The 18,663-nt window shown below is 37.8% G+C and overlaps 1 protein-coding gene across 5 annotated transcripts in view; it reads right to left on the bottom strand.

The window, feature by feature from the left end:
- The window catches only part of caskb (calcium/calmodulin-dependent serine protein kinase b), a 58,829-nt gene extending 40,918 nt beyond the window's left edge, over positions 1-17,911 (bottom strand). For 2 of the 5 annotated variants that reach the window (XM_083532240.1, XM_083532241.1), the window contains exons 1-2: positions 16,848-17,911; positions 2,886-2,998 (exon numbers count right to left, since the gene is read on the bottom strand). In XM_083532240.1, coding sequence (XP_083388366.1) covers positions 2,886-2,998; positions 16,848-16,906 — 172 coding nt within the window. In that variant the 5' untranslated portion in view covers positions 16,907-17,911. The remainder of the gene's footprint in view (positions 1-2,885; positions 2,999-16,847) is intronic. The other 3 variants (XM_083532242.1, XM_083532244.1, XM_083532243.1) reach the window with 2 other exon arrangements.
- Positions 17,912-18,663: the final 752 nt, after the last annotated feature.

Below are 18,663 nucleotides of genomic sequence, written 5' to 3'. Positions count from 1 at the left end.
AAAAAATAAATCCTTTTGCACACTCTTGGCATTCTCTTAGTCAGCCTCATGAGGTTGTCACCCACAGTAGAATGGTTTTTCAACAATCTTGAGGAGTTCCCAGAGGTGTTGAGTGCTTGTTGGCTGCTTTTCCTTCACTATTCAGTCCAAACTTATCCCAAACCATCACAACTAGAGTTAGATTGGGTGAGTTTGGATGCCAAGTCAACTAATGCAGCACACCACCACTCATTTTTTTTTCTCAAATTTGGACTCTTTAGACCAAACTACAGTTTTCCACTAATCTAAGTCTCCACTGAACAGCGGATGTTAAAATGTGTCATTTGAACTCAGAGATGCATTAATGTAAATAGGCAGTTTCTCAGGCTGGGACTTTGAATAAACTCATCCTCAGCAGCAGAGGTAGCTCTTAGTCTATCTATCTTACTCTTTCCTGAGATGGTCCTCATGAGACACTGTCATAAAGTTTGATGGTTTTGGCGACTACATTTGGGCAATACATTTACAATGTATTTATTTTTTGGTTTGACTAAGCTTCATTTCTAAATGTATTGATTTACTGTATTTATTTAACAGTGTTTCCTGCCATAATATGGATTTGTACAGTAGCTGTAGTAGCATTAATAGGGACTATTGACTCTGTACTCACCCTTAACTCTGCACAAGACAATTAATAGTGTAAACACTTCAAGAAGGCAAGAAATGTCACAAATGAACTCTTGACAAGGCACACCTGTGAATTAAATACCATTTCAGGTGACTACCTTGTGAATCTGATGAGAGAATGCCATGAGTTTGCCAAATTGTCATCAGCCCTATATAAAGCTGCTTTGGACAATCTAAAATATAAAAAATATTTTTGGTTGTTTAACACTTTTTTTTTTGTTTAATACATAATTCCATACGTGTTTTCATAGTGTGGCTGTCTTCAGTATTCATGTGAAATGTTGCAAATGATTTAAAAAAAGATTTATGTCCACAGGAAACCACAGATGACAGGAAATGTCTAAACTCAACAGATTTCACACAGTACTTGAACCTAAATTCAACTTCATGACATTTACCCAGTTTCACTAGTTTGATGTTTAATGCAGCTTTTATACAAATAGTGTCACACTCATTCATTGAGCTTGACTTGCATCATTTCAGCACTGCAAGATGTGAGCCCAAGTGTGCTGTACAGTGGCATATACTAATCTTAGGCAATAATCACATACAGGTCTCAGGTGAATTCTAGACAGGTTACAGTAGTTACAATGAACTCTTTTTTTTTTTGCACTAAATGAAGCAAGGCAATGATCTCTGTTTGACTTACACACCTTTATTTGACACCAGTGTTCAATATATAACTATTTAAATAAAAAACAGTAGGCAAGTGTTCAATGCAGATGATCCTGATTACTTTCAAATTCAACAAACCATGAAAGAAAGTCAATATAGAGTTAAGCACACATCTGCATTAATACCAAAATTGTGTCCTTTCATATGTCTTCATGTTTAAGCTGTGCTCAGAATGTAATTTGTGCAGGGAGCTGTTGCCCAAAGTAGAGTCTTTTCAAGTAGATGGTGATATTTTCTCTTTTGCAAAGCGACATGCAGCAGCAGTATGGCTACTAGGTATGTTGACTACCTTTCAACATGAGCATATTTAAACAAATCATTTACAGAGAAAATGATATGCTTAGAATGTTTTAATTCATGATTAAAAGCTTGTCACAAATTTCTTCAGACTAGCACAGCCTGAGCTTCATCCTTCTTAACATCTCTGTGTTGGCCTGTTCCCACTGGGCACACAAACTCACAGATGGCAATGTGCTATGGCCAAAACCCTGAACTGTGCCAAATCAGCAGGATAATGCCCAGGATAGCATTGCACACAGACTTACACACATGAGCTACATGACTGATCTAAATTTTTTCAATACGGTGAGTTTTTTCCTTTTTAGCCAATGACGTAGACATGTATTTTATTCTGTATTAGCTTCATGAGTTGTGTTGATTCCAGAATTTGTTAAAAACGGAATATATTTGTTGCATAATCGTAAACAGTATACCAAGTGAAAGTCAAAACCTACAAGTAACCATGAAAAGGTAAACGGGAAAACACAGAGGCTGAAACAAATATAACTTGGAAAATGAGGCTCAGGAACTTACACATAGATGGCACAAGACTTCAGAAACTTGCCAAGTAGCCAAGGAATTGAACAGGTAGCAATTTGGTACAATGGGATCATACATACAAAACATAACTGGGGGACAAGACCAGGAAGTTAAAGCTTGGGTTAAGGCACCCTGGCCCAATGCAAAGCGCATATTCTACATACTAATACTAAACATACTAATACCAGTAATATTTGAAAATACAGTAATCCCCCGCTTTACCGCGGTTCAAATGTCGTGCCCCCGGTTTATCGCGGAATTGCATTTGCCACATAACTACCGGTAATTTGTTTGGCTGATTTTCCCAGTCTCTCGCGAATAACACAATAGACCAAAAAACTTAAAGGGGATAGTTTTAATAGAGTTTTATGTTGAAATAATGAAATGTATCAACAAAAGTATACTTATTATAAAATTTTATGAAATGTTAATACAGTACAGTATACAGAAAATAGCATTTTTGGGGCGGCGTCCGTTTATCGCGGGCGGTTTTGAAACGTAACCACCGAGATAAACGGGGGATTACTGTATTAGATTTGCCCTATTTGTTTGTTTTTGGAGAAGAAATCATTCTGTTGTTTTTATAAGGGCAACACAATACAAAATGCTTAAGTTATGTATTTTGCTATATTACATTACATTATGCAAATAAAGACTATATAACTTACCTAACCCAATCACGTTTCAGATTGTCCCGGATGTGTCTTTCCTATATAAAAACTCACCTTCTGTGCTGAGTCCAGGGCTGGAGGTGAAACTGGCCACATCCACAATCTTCACAGCAAACTGCTGTCCCGTGTCCCGGTTAATGCATCTGCGCACCACACTAAATGGCCCCCTGGGAAGCACAGGACATGAGGAATTAGGGACTGTTGGACATAACTGCACCGGTATGTCAGAAATCTCTGCAAAAACCTACATGTTGGTAAATACATGTAAATGTACATGTAAATTGTTTCTGCTCAAGTCGTCACATTTAATTGTTAACCAGTCCGTTAACAGTGTGTGCTACAGTGTGCTAGCACAAAAGATTTTAAAGAACAATTTAAAAACATCCTTCTGGTTAGCAGGAGCTGACCGTTCTAATCTTTTATTGAAAAATAACTGAATAATTCACAATTATTGTATGTGACAGACAAGCAGAAACAAGCCCCCAACAAAAGTCACTGTGTAGCATGGATGCACACTCTTATTTTGTGTTCTTGTGTGTGTGTGTGTATGTGAAGTCTACCAAGAGATTGACCATTCAGGGTCTTAACCACAAGCTGCGCCTTGTTGAGCGATACTGAAGCTATGTTCACCCCACTCTGTACTCACAGTTATTCAACCCACCTATTTTTCAGTATAGGAGCACAGGCTTATAATTGGGAAATCAATATAATTTATATATTTTTTGTTTGCTTTGCACACTGTGAACCTAAAAGTGATTGCTTATTAAATCTAGAACAGAGAAATATAAAATGTGAAGCAAAATGTGTAGTCAAGAGGGATCAGAGTCAAGCGATCTTCAAACTATTAATACAAAACTATAACACTATAAAACAAGGCTAGAACACTATGCGAGAACTTGGAGCAAAACACATGCCACAACAATGTAGCAATCTAAACTGAATCTGCTCCATTAAGTGTAGCAATTTAAAAACACTGTTCAGGAGCAGGAAACATCAGGTGCTCTATGTGTTTTTCCAACCAGCCAAACCTCCAGCTTCAATGCTTTCAACTGCAGAGCCATTTCAGCCATGTTGCTCACAAAGGTTTCCTGCAAGGATGATCCAAAGGCCTTTGTGGTGCTCTTCCAGTGTGTAGCAGTTGCACGGGGAAGGCCAGAGGAAGAGTGGGCCCTATGGCTGGCTTTCAGGCAGAGCCCAGATCACCTCACAACAGCTGCTCCTCTGTGTGCAGCTGGAGTACCACACCATAAAGAAGGAGGTGCTGTAATGAAATTGAAAACTTCCAAATATGGGTCACCTTTCATGTTTGTGTTGAAAGTCAGGAATTCCTGTTGGTGGAAGAAGTTGATTGAGGAGTGAGACACAACAAATTTTTGGAATAGTAGAGCAGTTCATGTGGGCTCACTACCTTCCAACCAGCATCCCTAGATGAAACCATCCAGTGTACTATTCCAAATGAACAAGGTGCCAGGACCCAAGATTTTCATACTATTGGTTTGCAGGGGACACTCAAGTAATTATCTCTATCCACCTACAGATACTCGTTTCCAGTCAGATCTCAACTTGTCTGAAATATCTTATTGTGCAAATGACTGCAGCTGGCTGATTCAGTGCTAAACTTTCTATGACGTTGAAGGTGTTTTTGTGGTGTGGTCTACACCCCCTTAATAGTCATTCAGCTACAGCTAGTGTCTTCCCAAAAGCATGCTCTGCAATGCAATGGTACCACATTGTTCTCATTAAGAGCATTTGACACCCTTAGTGGTACCTTATCATGGTCTTTACTGCCATATTTGTTTAGTTTTTCCTGTTTCTGAAGCAACACAATCACAGTATAAAACCATTCCAAGGGGATTTCAAAACAATATATTTCAGGGGATTAAACTTATCCATGTGGTAATTAGACGAAACCGCTTCAACCATTTTAACCAATCCTCTGATACCTTGTTGTGAATCGTGTACATCACGTTTCATCACACAAATTATTACAATAAACCTCCAGTCCCAAGCCAGGCCTTTTTCATGCAAAACATTGTACAAAAACAATAACAAATTAACGCTCATTAAAGGAATAGAACAGAAACCTTCAGGCACACTCACACAAATTTGCTCTACAAGCTTGAAACAAACTAATTTTATAGAGGTAACCACAGTTACCTCTATAAAAGTTATCCAGAGTTGCTTTTCACAATACAAATTTGTCAACCAGTCCAGTAATCTTGTTAGAAATCTTTCATATCAATTACATATGAATGAAAGTTATACATTACTCTCAATAAAGTCATGCGGCATGCTGTTTCTGAGAAAAAGAAAAAAACATTGCATGGTGGTGACACCGTAAATTATTCACTCTATGTTTGTGGATTTTTTTTTTTTTAACCATCAAACCCGTATCTAGGCCTTCTGGCACATAGCTAAAAACACACAATTGTCTTTTTCTACTGTAGTATTTTAGTTCTTATTCATTGGAACAGCATACAACATCGGCAGGCCACCCTTGAGTTTTGAAAATCCAAACAGGACATGAAAAATGTTCCACGCTGACAAAACACAGGTATGTAGACATTGTTAAAATGAAAACCTGAGGCTCAGCAACAAATTTCATGCCATCTACTGGACAAAGTTTCAATAGCATGATAAGTGCCTTTAAATTTATTTTCTTCAAATTGTCACATTTCCACCTTGTTTTATCTTGTATCCTACAGAGAATTCCACCAGTTCAAAACATGCATATCATAAAAAAATAACACCCTCAAATACCTTTATTAAAATTCACATTGAAAATCAAAACAAATATTTTTTTTATTATTACAGGTTGGTCCAAATTCTAGTTGGTGCGTGGGGTCAACTCTCAGACTTTTATCAGGGTGTTATTAAGTTCTTGGACAGTTTGTGGTGCTATTAGACAACTTCAGATGCTCCTATACATAACTTCCCAGAGTTTCACAATTAGATTCAGGCCTGGGGATGCAAGGGCAAGTCAACAAAATTAATGCCTTCAACAGTAACTGCCTACATAGACTGGCCATGAGGTTGGGCAATGTCATGCACCAGAAGGAACCCAGGACTCACTGAACAAGCATGGGTTCTGACAATTGAAGTGTAAAATTGGAATAAGGCGGCATCTGAATGACAGGAATCGAACCCGACCCCCGATTCAATTAACAGATGTCTTCAAAACAGCAGGTATTAGTGAACCTGTCAAAATTGATTGGGTTACAGGTTTTGGGAACCTTAGGCACAGAATAACTTAGGGAGATCAGAGGGCAGTTTTTTCTGGTGCAATTCAGCTTTCTTTTACTTCCATGCTGAATAGATGAAACCATCAAAGACTTTGCTTGCAAAACATGAAAGAACATTTAAATGAAGGGAATTTGATCCGGTATACTTCACATTCAAAGAATTCAATATCATTACTGCTGTTTTATCATAAACTTTTTTGGTTTACTTATGGTTTCACCTTTAGATTAGCAAGCATTTCTGGCCTTGTTATTAAGTAATTAATAAAATTACCCCCCTTGCATTGCTGCAGCAATACCCTGTGCCCACACACATTGGTTTCACACCACCAATGCCACCAGTGAAGCTATTGCAAATTGGTGATAGGATGATAGACATGGTCTGACAAGCCTAGCATAGGGAGAATCTAAAGGGAGGTGGATCCAAAAACAAAGGTTAAGACAAAGGTAAAGAGGAGACACTGTAAACTCATCTGATCAGGACCTAAAAAGAGTATCAGGAGTGCAATGTAATTTGTTACTCAGACATGGCAGCACAGGAATATTCCAAAGGGACTCAAAGGTACCATAAACAATCTGCTTTGCCTCCACTTCGAAGATTTGACCACAGCTTGGGTCTATTTTCAACTACATACAGAGTCTGTGACACTGAAGACCATAAGACGATGGTCACAAGAAGCCAAGGAAGCTCTGCTGATTTGCTTAAAGGCCACCAACTGAGAAGTGTAATGTGGAGCATCAGGGGAAGACATTACCAACATGGCAGACTACAGAATGCACTACATCATTTTCTGCATGAACACTATAATTCCAGTCAGAAGGGTGCATTGTTTGGATAATAAACCCTAGATCACCAAGGACTTGAAGGGACTGCAGAATAAAAAGAAGCAGGCAATCAGGCACAACAGATGAGAAGGATGCAGAAAGAGTTAAAGGTGAGACTGAAAAAAGAAACCTACAGAATGAAGCTTGAGAGCAGGCATCAGCAAAACAACACAAATGAGGGGTGGGCTGGCATGAAGTAGATGATGGTAGATTTGCATCAAAGCAAAATTTGTCTGTGTCTCTACAGGGAGGTCATTCTCGAGGGAACAAACAAGCTGAATTTGTCCTTCGTTGAGTTCAGCACAGCCCACCACCCCCCAATCTCCTCCACACCCTCACCACTATCTCTTCCACTCCCTTCAAAATTAAATATCTTCTCCCACCCTGTTGTTAACACCAATTCTCCCCGGCTCATCATGCATTCATCCACTACCTTATACCAAGCCTTCTTTAGAAGACTCACAACCCAGCCTATCTTTCACTACCACTTAGGTGAGGAGACAGTTTAAGATACTAAAACTTGGTAAAGCTGTTTTAGATCCTTCAGCACCATATCTACCTGACCCTTCCACAGGAAAAGAGCAGAGCTGGAAACATTGTGCACTGTTATAAAACATTAGCCCTCACATTCCATTGCAGGAAGATCCTGCAGACATTAAGGATGTTCTATATCGGATCACAAGTGAGCACTTTTCTGGAAACCTGGCGGTTTGCCTACAAGCCACAGGTAGACGTGGATGATACAGTCATAATGTACGCCTTTTGCAAAAGGCCCATCTGGATTACACCACCAGCAAACCGAGAATCACTGGGATTCTCAATTTCTCAAGAGCATATAAAATTACTCATATTCCTCTTAAACCTTCCTTCTAAAAGAAGGAGGACAAGTGGGATCCACATCTAAGAGCTTCTGGATCCCTGTCAGACAGACCTTCGTTTTTGCAGCTGGGAACCTTCATATTTGAGTACCTGCTGTGAAGCACTGGAGTACCACTCTGCTACTTCTATCAGCAACATTCACATCCCACTGTACTACCACACTTACACTTATTTTTATATACACAGATCAATCACAACTAACACCTCTTACAGATTAAGTGAATAACAGTGTTTACATTGACATGTGTGGGACATATCAGGCAACAAGTGAGGAGACAGTGTACAGTGGGGGAAATAATTATTTGATCCCCTGCTGATTTTGTGAGTTTACCCACTTATAAAGAACAGTCTGGTATCTAAAAGGAATGTTTATTTAAACAGAGAGATAGAATATAAAAAACCCCATAAAAATATATATAATTTAAAAATGTTATATTTCTATATATTATATATATAATATAAATTAATAGTATCTGATCGAGTGAAATAAGTATTGATGCTGTACCAAATTAGCAAGAATTCTGACTCCCACAGACCCAAATTAGCCCTGTCCCTTTAGGAAAGTACTCCTAATAACTCGTTATGTGAATAAAAGACACCAGTCACAGAATCAACCTCTTCCATTCAAACCTCTCCACCACCATGGAAAAGACAAAAGAGCTGTCAAATGACATCAGGGACAAGATTGTAGACCTGCACAAGGCTGGAATGGGCTATAAGACCATCAGATTGTCGCCCTGGCTGTATGTTTTTGGTCATTGTCATGCTGGAAGACCCGTCCACGACACTTCAGTGTTCTAGCTGAGGCCTGAAGGTTTTTATCCAAGATTCTACAGTGCATGGCCCCGTTCATGTGGTGAAGTCTTTCTATACCCTTAGCAGAGAAACAGCCCTAAAGCAAAATGTTTTCTCCTCCATGTTTGACAGTGGGGATGGTGTTCTTGGGGTCATATTCTGCATTTCTCTGCCTCCAAACACAAGCCAAATTGATGCCAAAGAGCTTAATTTTGGTTTTATCTGACCACATTACATTCTTCTCTGAATCATCCTTGGTGTGTTACCAATGGATTTCTTGGTGACTGTTGTCCCAGCTCACTTGAGATCATGAACAAGCTCCTCAAGTCTAATTCTGGGTTGATCCCTCACCTTTCTCAGAATCTTCCTTACCCCATGAGATGAGATTTCGCATGGAGCGCCAGAGCGAAGCCGATGGGATCATCCTTTATTTCCTTTCTCAAATTATTGCTTACCAAGCTTCTTGCTGTTGGTCTTGTAGCCCATTCCAGCCTTGTGCAAGTCTACAATCTTGTCCCTAAAATGGTCCTTTCCATGGTGGTGGAGAGGTTTGAATGGAAAAGGTTGATTCTGTGACTGGTGTCTTTATTTAAACGAGTTGGTATTGGTAGTTCTTTCTTAAAGGTACAGGACTTTGGGTGTGTGGAAGTCAAATTCTTGCTGGTTGGTATAGGATCAAATACTTATTTCACTTGATCAGATACAAAATAGTTTATATATAATAATTTATTTTCTCTGGATTTTTATTTTAATATTCTTTCTCTTTCTGTTAAAATAAACCGACCATAACAATTCTAGAAATTTCATTGTAATTGGTAAATTTACAAAATCACCAGAGGATCAAATAATTATTTCCCCCACTGTACATGTTAAAATATGAATAATTAAAAGCATAAGGGTCTGAGCAACTTTGACAAAAAACAGATATCCGTCTTTCTTGACCTTTCCACAGCATTCAACACGGTCAACCACAAAACTCTTATCCATCATTAAGAATTTTAGAATTTATGGTCCAGCTTTGCAATGGTTTCAAGCTCAGTCCTCTCCTGTTCTACAATTATACTCAATCTCTTGTCATCTTAAGACTGAGCTACTGCAACTCAATGCTGGCAGTTTCTAGGTTTTCTCCCTTCCCTCTACTGGCTTCCTGTAGGTAGCCTCATGAGATGCTCACCAGCAAAGCCAAAAACATACCAGACACCTCTCAACATCAGAGCACTTGTCTCACCCTCAAAGCATTATGCTTCCCCAGATTCTAACCACTGTTCGACTGGTCCCACCATCTCTCAGAATACACGGAAGACATGCTGCAAGACCTTTTTTAAACCTACGTATTAAAGCAAACTGCTAGTTGATGTTCAACTGAGTCTCTAGCTGGCTTCACACAACGTCTAAAAATCTACCTTTTCCAGCAGTTCTTAAATTAAAAGCTTTTATTTAACCTATTTTTCCAAAAGTATCTCCAAAAATTTCCTAATGAACCCGCAATAGAATGGATTTATTGATTGAGACTTCAAAGCACATTTGAAATTAACTCCCAATAAGAAGGTCTGGCAAATATAAATGTGATGGCTAGACTACTAGTCAAAACATCTCCAAAACTACAGGTCTAATGAGTCCATGTCAAAAGTGGTCCAACAAAGGACAACCAGTAATCAATGAGCAGGATCATGTGTGCCCAAAGCTTACTGATGCACAGTGAAATATATGCTAGCTCATCTGGTCTGAACCCAATGAAGAGCTACTATAATGCAAGCATAGATAGAATGTTGTCAGTGCACTACAATGCATAATTCACAGGCTTCTACATAAGGAACTCAAACAATGGTAATAACGGAGTTCTCCACTTTTCCACAGACAATTTTAAATGAGCTTTGGTCCAGACACACAGTAGACAGTTTTTCATAGATTGGTGAACCTCTGCCCATCTTTACCTCGGAGAGACCCTGCCACTCTAAAATACTCTTTTTTAATAACCAATCATGTCATTGGCCTGCTGTCAATGAACATAAATTCCATCCTCCAAATTGCAGATGTGTTGCAGACATAAAAACAGAAAAAAAAATCCATTAGGCTCCACATTGAGATTTACAGCCCCTTCTATGTAACCATCATGAAGCACTTGATAAATAACCATCAGCTGTAAAATGTTATTCGAAATTTACAAGTTGCTTCATTTTAGTCTTTTAATCAACTGATTTAAAAACACCAAAGACAGTAAAGAGTCTCCTCATCTTCATGTCCGCCTAAAGCAATTTAATTTGAAATTTAAAAAGAATCATCTATTAAATCAAAGAGTGCTGTAGTTGTTCCTTTAACATGGCAAAAATGCTGTGCCACACATTCCCATCAACAGCATGTAAAGTAGCATATTCTTTTCTGTTCTTCATCTTAGTTAAACCATAAATTTTAATTTTGGACTCATCGGTTCACAGAACCTCCTTCCAATCATTCACTGTTCAATCCTTGTGTGTTTTTGCCTTTTACCTAGTTTAGTGCATAGACAAAACGAACTCCATTTAAAAATATATATATAATGGCATAATATACATTTCTAACCTCAGTTTAAAATACGAATCCTTTATTAGATATTTACACAAATTTGTTTTAGGTACAAGTTAAATTAAACTTAAAATCCTTCAACAAGCCTTCACCGTTATATATTGATGCTACTACAAAAACAATTTTATTTTCCATAACAATAATTATTCTTTTTTTTAGCTGTCTGAGGTGGTTAGATTCTCAAGTGTTAGGTGTTACTCGGTACAGGTATGTGAATAATTAGTGTAAGACTCATATATTCAGATAATGAATACTGTACTGTAGCATTTTCACAAAGCATGATGCCACGTTCGATCTTTAGCCACTTAAAAGCAGCTTTATACTGGCTGGCTGAACATAATTACAAATTGAAAATTAAACATTGCATTTCAATTATCATTTAATCAAAAACAATGCTGACACTATGTTTTATTCACCCTCAGTATCTTTAATCCTCTGCATGCCTGCATGTGGGTGTATTTATACAGCAAACAAGAATTATATGTGCAGAGAAAAGTATAATATTCTTAAGTCATTTTCTGCACCTCTTCTTGCTGCGATCCAGCCTCTTGCAATTTTATTTCCACAATGAAACCGATCAGTCTTGCTTACAATTTGTCATTTGTCAATTATGCTGTGCATTATCACCTCCTTGTGGATTAAGATTTCCTGAATATGTAATTTTGTGATATTTTCAGCAAGGATTATTAATTATAGGGTACCTGATTATACCAAATACAAGTGTTCATGACAGCCATAATCTGCTAATGATCCAAAACATATAAGCTCATCAGTCAATCATGGTAAAGAAACTTTTCTAAAAACACAGCTATGCTGAATACCTAAAATTTGTAATTAAAATAAACAAAAGCAGCGTACATAGCACCTCAAATACTACCATATATTTTGTGGAGTATCAATACCAAATTGGAAGACCTATAATAAGTCTGAAATAATTTTAAGACACTGATGCACTCTACCTTATTTTTCTAGATTTCATTTTTACCATAATAAATTATGTATAAAGTGAAGTGTTACGAATCTTTTCCAAACCCATTGGTTGTCTAATAAAAATGTCAAGTTGTCCAAAATATTGTGCATCATGACAATTAATGCAATATTTAAAATAGAAATTTAACCTTAATCACATTTAGTTTTTACCCGTTGCCACCATGTTGCAATGGCATCTGTAACAGGACTGCCCTATGCACAATGCAATTTAGAGGATTGAGAAAAATCCCAAAAGCTGTGTAGCCACAAGAAAGCCAAATGTTATTGAGGCTAATTGGGGAAAAAATAAATTTTTTATTTGCTAAACAGCATAAACAATTGGTCTGTGAAGCAATGAAAAAGGTCATGTGGTCTAATGAGTCCAGATTTAACCATTTCCATAATGATAGGTGCATTAGGGTAAGAGAGGTTCATGAAGTGACGAATCATTCATAAATACTGCCTACTGTACAAACCTCTTGAGGCAGTTTTATGATCTGGTGTTGCTTTAGTTGATCAGTTGTCGACTCAGCAACATTATGTGGCAATAAAATTATCTCAGCTGAGTACCTAAATGCATAGAATGACCATGCTGACAGTGGACTTTTTTTTCCTTGCCTGATGGCATAGGCATATTTCAGGATGATAATGCCAAGATTTATCAGGTTTAAGTTGTTGAAAGCATGGGTCAGGGAGTACGAGGAGCAATTTTCACACATGAATTGGCAACCAAAGTTCTTATACTAAATATACTAATATACTAAATATACTTATACTAAAATAAAAAGAAAGCATACATGCATACATATATTAGTCAAAAAGAAATTTGGAATCGTTTCTGTTGTGTCCTCACCATTCATATCTAAATAACCAATATATTTATGATTAAGTTCCTTATAAACCTTACCTCTTAATTTTACTCCTAAATTGCACTACATTGATATGTTTACCTTTAAATTGTACAAAATGTTCTAATTTTGAGTCATGTCACAAGAGAGTTAGAGGTTCACCCTCCACAGTCTCACAAAATCAGATGGGAAACCAGTGGTGGACAAAGTACACAAAGCATGTACTCGAGTTAAAGTAGAGATCCACTAGGTACAATATTAGTCTATTAAATTGCTTCCTTTAAACCTTCACTTGAGTAAAAGTATAAAAGTGTTTGCCTTTAAATGTATTCACGTATCCAAAGTACTATGATATATTATGGCTATAATGTCCTTTTATACCATTCTCATTCTCTCTTTCTTGTCACACTCCTGTCACCCCTGACTCTTATTTAAAGCTGCAGTACATCCTCGATGACTTAAAACTTCACTCACTATTAATAAAATCCAAAAATGAATAGTAATAATTACATTTCTGTCCACTTACAAAAAAAGGAACGACTTATTTCACAAAGTGTAGTTGAATAAAAAGATATTTGACTTTGAAATGTAGTGAAGTTAAAGTAAAAGACTCCCTAAATGAAAATACTTCAGTAAAGTACAGATACATGAAAAAGCTACTTAATTACAGTAACAAATTACATTTACTCCGTTACTGTCCATCACTGTGGGAGAAACAGAAACTCTCAAGAAATTCAGTAGTCAGGTGTCTTTCATTTTCCTCCAGATTGATGTGCTGGCTACACACTTTGCTGGTGTAAAGAGAACATTGGTGTTTGTTTTCAAAAAGGCCTGTTTTGCCTAGCAACCTGACACTAACAGTGTTACCTTTCCTTCAACTGTTGTCAATAATACGTGGGAACAAATAATATGTGAAAATGTTTCTGATTCTGAAACCTATCAGAACAAAATGACATTTTAGAAAATTCTGGCAACCTTGTGACAGACATAACCTGGTTCAAAACCAATGTGGCCAAATGCAAAAAAATGTTTTATAGTGTTCAGAATCAGCTTCAAACTGACAAGCGAAAAACACAGAAAAAAGCTAAAATAGTTTACAACGTATTTAAAATGTTTTTAAGTTACATGTGATAGAAATGCATGGGTGAACAATTTGAAAAACAAGTTAACAGTTTTGACCTTATTAGAAACAAGTATCACGAGCTTCTTCATGTTTCATGCAAGTTTTTTATTACATGATTAAATAATGCTACTAACAGCTACTAATGTTACTAATGCTACTAATGACACACTGGTCAGGTGATTCATTTATGTAATGTAATAACTCTAATGTTATTACTCGAGCAAAACAATTAAGCACTTGTGACAGTGGAATTGTAGCAGAAAATGTCATTCAATAAATTTGTAGGTTTCAAAACTGTTTTTTTTTTTTTTTGGTGTGTTTGTTTTCCTTTCTCAACACAGCAATGGTCACACTGTCACCTCGCACTACAGTTTGTGAAGTAGCTGGTGGATGACATTAAAAAAATTTAAAATTAAAAAACCTATGTACATTATCAGGTGCCAGTTTAAGAAGAAACAGCTGCTTGACGTTTTTTTTTTTTTTTTTTTTTACCTTGTTCAAGCTCCGAAGGGACAGAAGCCCAAACGAGCACCAATGGTTGGCCAAAGGTTCAAACAGTGCATACCCCAAAACTACTTTTGCTTCACATTGACCAGAGATGAATACATGAGAAAATATTGTGCAACTCTCATTGCATAAATATACTGATTTGCATATATTTGAATATGCCAATAATTCACTGCTGCAACAATGGCAAAAATGTGAGCATATTAAATTAATTTGTGATTTGTAGATGCACATGCATCGGAAAATTGAAAAAGTGTGATTATTTTCTTGAGTAAGAATAGAAATAGTTTTCCATTTTCTGCGACTCCTAAGGCTTTTTTGCTGCAGTTTCATATTTAGTGATTCACGTGGGTTTCACATCTACTTTTGATTCACATCTACTTTTTACATCTACAAATTTCACAGGTGCGTGGTTGTTTTACTCCAATAATACCTTTAGAGAGCGTATGAGGTGTTTCCATCATATATCCCACAGAAACAAGTCCATTTTGTTGTAAATCTTTTCTGGTGTGGGTTTAACTTTTAACTTTGTTTAATTTTTACTTTTGGGTGAATTTTTTTCCCCACAAATTCTAGCACTGTTTTTACATGCAAGCCTATGTGTTCTTAAACTGGTGACCGTGTTCCACATATTGCAGTTTTTATTGAACTGCTGTGATTGGCTTGCCAGTTTGTTGCATTTCCTGTTTTTGCAGCAACAATGGCCCTTTTGGCAACCACATGTGCAGATTGATCCCAGTAGGGATTACCTATTGATCACAGTAGGGATTACTGACAGATGCAGTCTGTATGTGCACAATGCATGTTGGATACTGTAGTTTCGCTAAAATGGTGTGTGCAACTGATCTGTAACTCTGTTAAAACGCTCATTAAGCAGGAGAATACCATATTATATATAATAATAATAATAATAATAATAATAATAATAATAATACATACCAAAAAAAACAAAAACATTCATTTCTAGTTTAGAAAAAAAAGAAAAAAAAAGAAAAAAAAAAAAAAAGAGTGAGCTCAACCGCTCTAGCTAAAAATAATAGCACACAGCATGCACTTATCGCAAAAAATCTTGATACAAATGTCATAATGTCATGTTAACCAAGATCCAAAAAAGTCTGCGTGATAAAACAGATTCACTTTTGCAACGTTGTAAATCATTTTGGAGCATTAATAGTTCACCTGGAGGAAGACTGTTATGTAGCTACATAAATCAGTAATAGGTTCTGGATGCAGGTTATAACTGCTGTGAATTGAGTTCTACAGATTGTAATATTAGTCTAAGTGAACTGGCCTGTAGGTATGTATATCAGTAATACTGAGGATGATCTCAAGGGCCTTTTGATCACCACAATGTGTAATCTCAAATTCTGCTTTAAAACAATTCACATTTATCTTCTTAATAAATCTATCCAAGGAAACAATTTAGTGACCTACAAGTCTGCAATTACAGAATACCATGAACTGATATTAATTAATTATTCCTTTGCTCGAATGGGGCTGAATTTAGTCTCTCCTCACCCAGCTGTACAACCCATCAATTCATCTGCTTCATGGTGTAAATATTTAATATTCTCTACTCTCCATCTCTCACTCTCTCAGTCGTGTTAAACATGCTCCTGAGGAATCAGTGTCCCTTCCTTCTTTTCGGATTTGCCCGATTCAACCAGACGCTCTACCTCTGGATTCGATTGGAGACCACTCTGTTCACCTGAAGCTGGTTTCAACAGCCTAAAGATTCATGATGTCAATGAGAAACTTAAGAACTATGAGGAAGGATTTGGATAAATAATATCAACAGTCTGCTATAATGTCCTAGGACTGTAGTCTGCATGAACAGAAACCTCACCAATGATGACACTATAATGAATGGACATTTAGTGCAACCTAGACGAGGATGGGTTCCCTTCTGAGTCTGGTTCCTCTCCAGGTTTCTCTCTCATTCCATGTCCTTTGCCACTGTCACCACTCATTAGGGATAACCTAAAGCTGCTTTGGGACATTGTTAAAAACGTACTATGCAAATAAAACTGAATTGAATCCGAATAAAAAAGTCAGTACCAGTGCTGAAAGATGGAGTGATGCTGGGAGGGGAAAAATGAATCCTCACACACAGTTATTCAAGTGAATCGTGTGTATCTCAAGCTAATTTGACTTCAGACAAGGCGTTGCACACTGGGATCTTCTCCACCATCCATGTCCAAGTTATCGCCCACTGACACCCGAGAAAAGACACAATGCGAACAGTTGGTCATTGTACTGAGATACTTACTTCCCGATCACCTCACACAGCTCGTACACATCTTCAAACAGCACGTCGTCGTCAGCCATGGTCCAACAGGAACCGGGGGTTCTAGCTTGCTAGCGTTATCTCCGGGGAAAGAGGTGGATAAAACGTGGTGTTGGTGGAGATGTATTTGTGGATAAAATGGACGGCTGCAGCTTTGTTTCGTTCTGCGTCCAGGTGCAAACTCGAAATCGCAAAAAATGATGTTCAAGATTTAAAAGCAGATATTTCCCGTAAAAATGATTATCCCCCCCCAAAAAATGCCAATGACAGAACCGGCTAACTAGCTAGCCAGCTCGGTTGCTTTGCGATAGACGTTATGGGGCTTGACACTCCTCCGCCCCACCTTCTCCTTCGTCTAGCAGCCCGGCTCTGTAATCCGCTGATCCGCGATGATCACTGCGCCGGGAAAATGTCGATCAAAACGCTGATCCGAGGACGATGTCGAGAAAAGAACCAGCGTTCCGTCGATTTGGCAGCAACATCCGTACAGCACCCAGGCAAGCTAGCTGAGGTTCCCCGGTATACTGAAGATGGTCGACAATCTGGAGCTAGCTAGCCGGGTAAATTAGACTGCACAGGGTAGAGCCTTACGTATAAACGTTTCTGGATATACACCGTTAGCTGCACGAATCACGGTCGCTTACATTTACCCCTCCAAGACCCCCATGGTTGCTCTCTGAATTTGCACTACACGCCCTGGCTCCAATGGATGCATATGCGTATTCCACTAAAGAAAAGAAAAACTCCCCAAATCTACGGTTTTTCCACCGGCCTTCGTTCCCTGAGTGCCACTTCGCTCCTCCGATGCTGCTGCTGCTGCTTCTCCTGTCCAAAAATCCAAAGGCTCCTCCCTCTGAACGGTACGAAACCAGAAAACGAAGAGCCAACATGGCTGCATTTACGCATTCGAATACCCGGATGAATCCAAGTCGCTACGTACAACGCTTGAGCCAAAATGTCCGGAGATGGGCGCGCCTTTTCGCTGAACGCGCAGCAGTTTCCTAGCCTCCCCTGCTCCCCTGGGTGAAAATCCATCATCACAAACCAGCCAATCCTTAGTAACGTTATCCCGAGCACTCCGTATGCTAGTTGACTATCACTTTACGTCAGTGTCTGGGAGTTTTTTTTTTTTCCCTCTCGCATTATTAATGTGCCCAAATTTTTTAATAACATTATACAAAAAGCCTTTAGGGGACAAACCAAACTACAAAATGCACATATCATTTATTTCCTAACATTTAACAAAACTGTTGAGAAAATTATTCATATAGTACCAATAACCAGTGGCGGGCTGTATATTTCACACCTAGGCATTTAGGGTTGTCCTACCAGAATCAATCCACTTTTCAAAATCATTATGATGCCACGACTATAAAAACTATCAATATTATAAAGTAACGCAGTACAACAGAGCACTGCATCACAGACAGGTATCTCATGTGGTGAGAATGAAAGTCATTGCTAAAGCAAGCCACCCAATTAACAAACCGGTAAGTGCATCCTCAAAACAATGTGTACAAACAGCACAACATCTTGGATTTCTTGCAAAAGCCTGTACTTTTCTCAAAATCCGTACTTCATTTCTCAAAAGTAAGTATTTGTGTCAATGAACATCTCATTGCCACCAGAATGACAAGTCCTTTTGTCATTGTTCACAAACAATATTGTCAAGATGTTTAGTCATGTTGTCAGTATGATAGTGTACAGTTTCAGTATTGCTTGATATAAACTATGGTTTGGATTACAGCGATTGAAAATGCACAAACTTGAATATCTTTTGAATGGCATCTATGGATTT

This window comes from Silurus aristotelis, assembly GCF_946808225.1.
Source record: "Silurus aristotelis genome assembly, chromosome: 2".
NCBI classification, from domain to species: Eukaryota; Metazoa; Chordata; class Actinopteri; order Siluriformes; family Siluridae; genus Silurus; species Silurus aristotelis.
The sequence above is the reverse complement of the archived record's forward strand: the minus strand, read 5'-3'. Positions and strand labels throughout refer to the sequence as shown.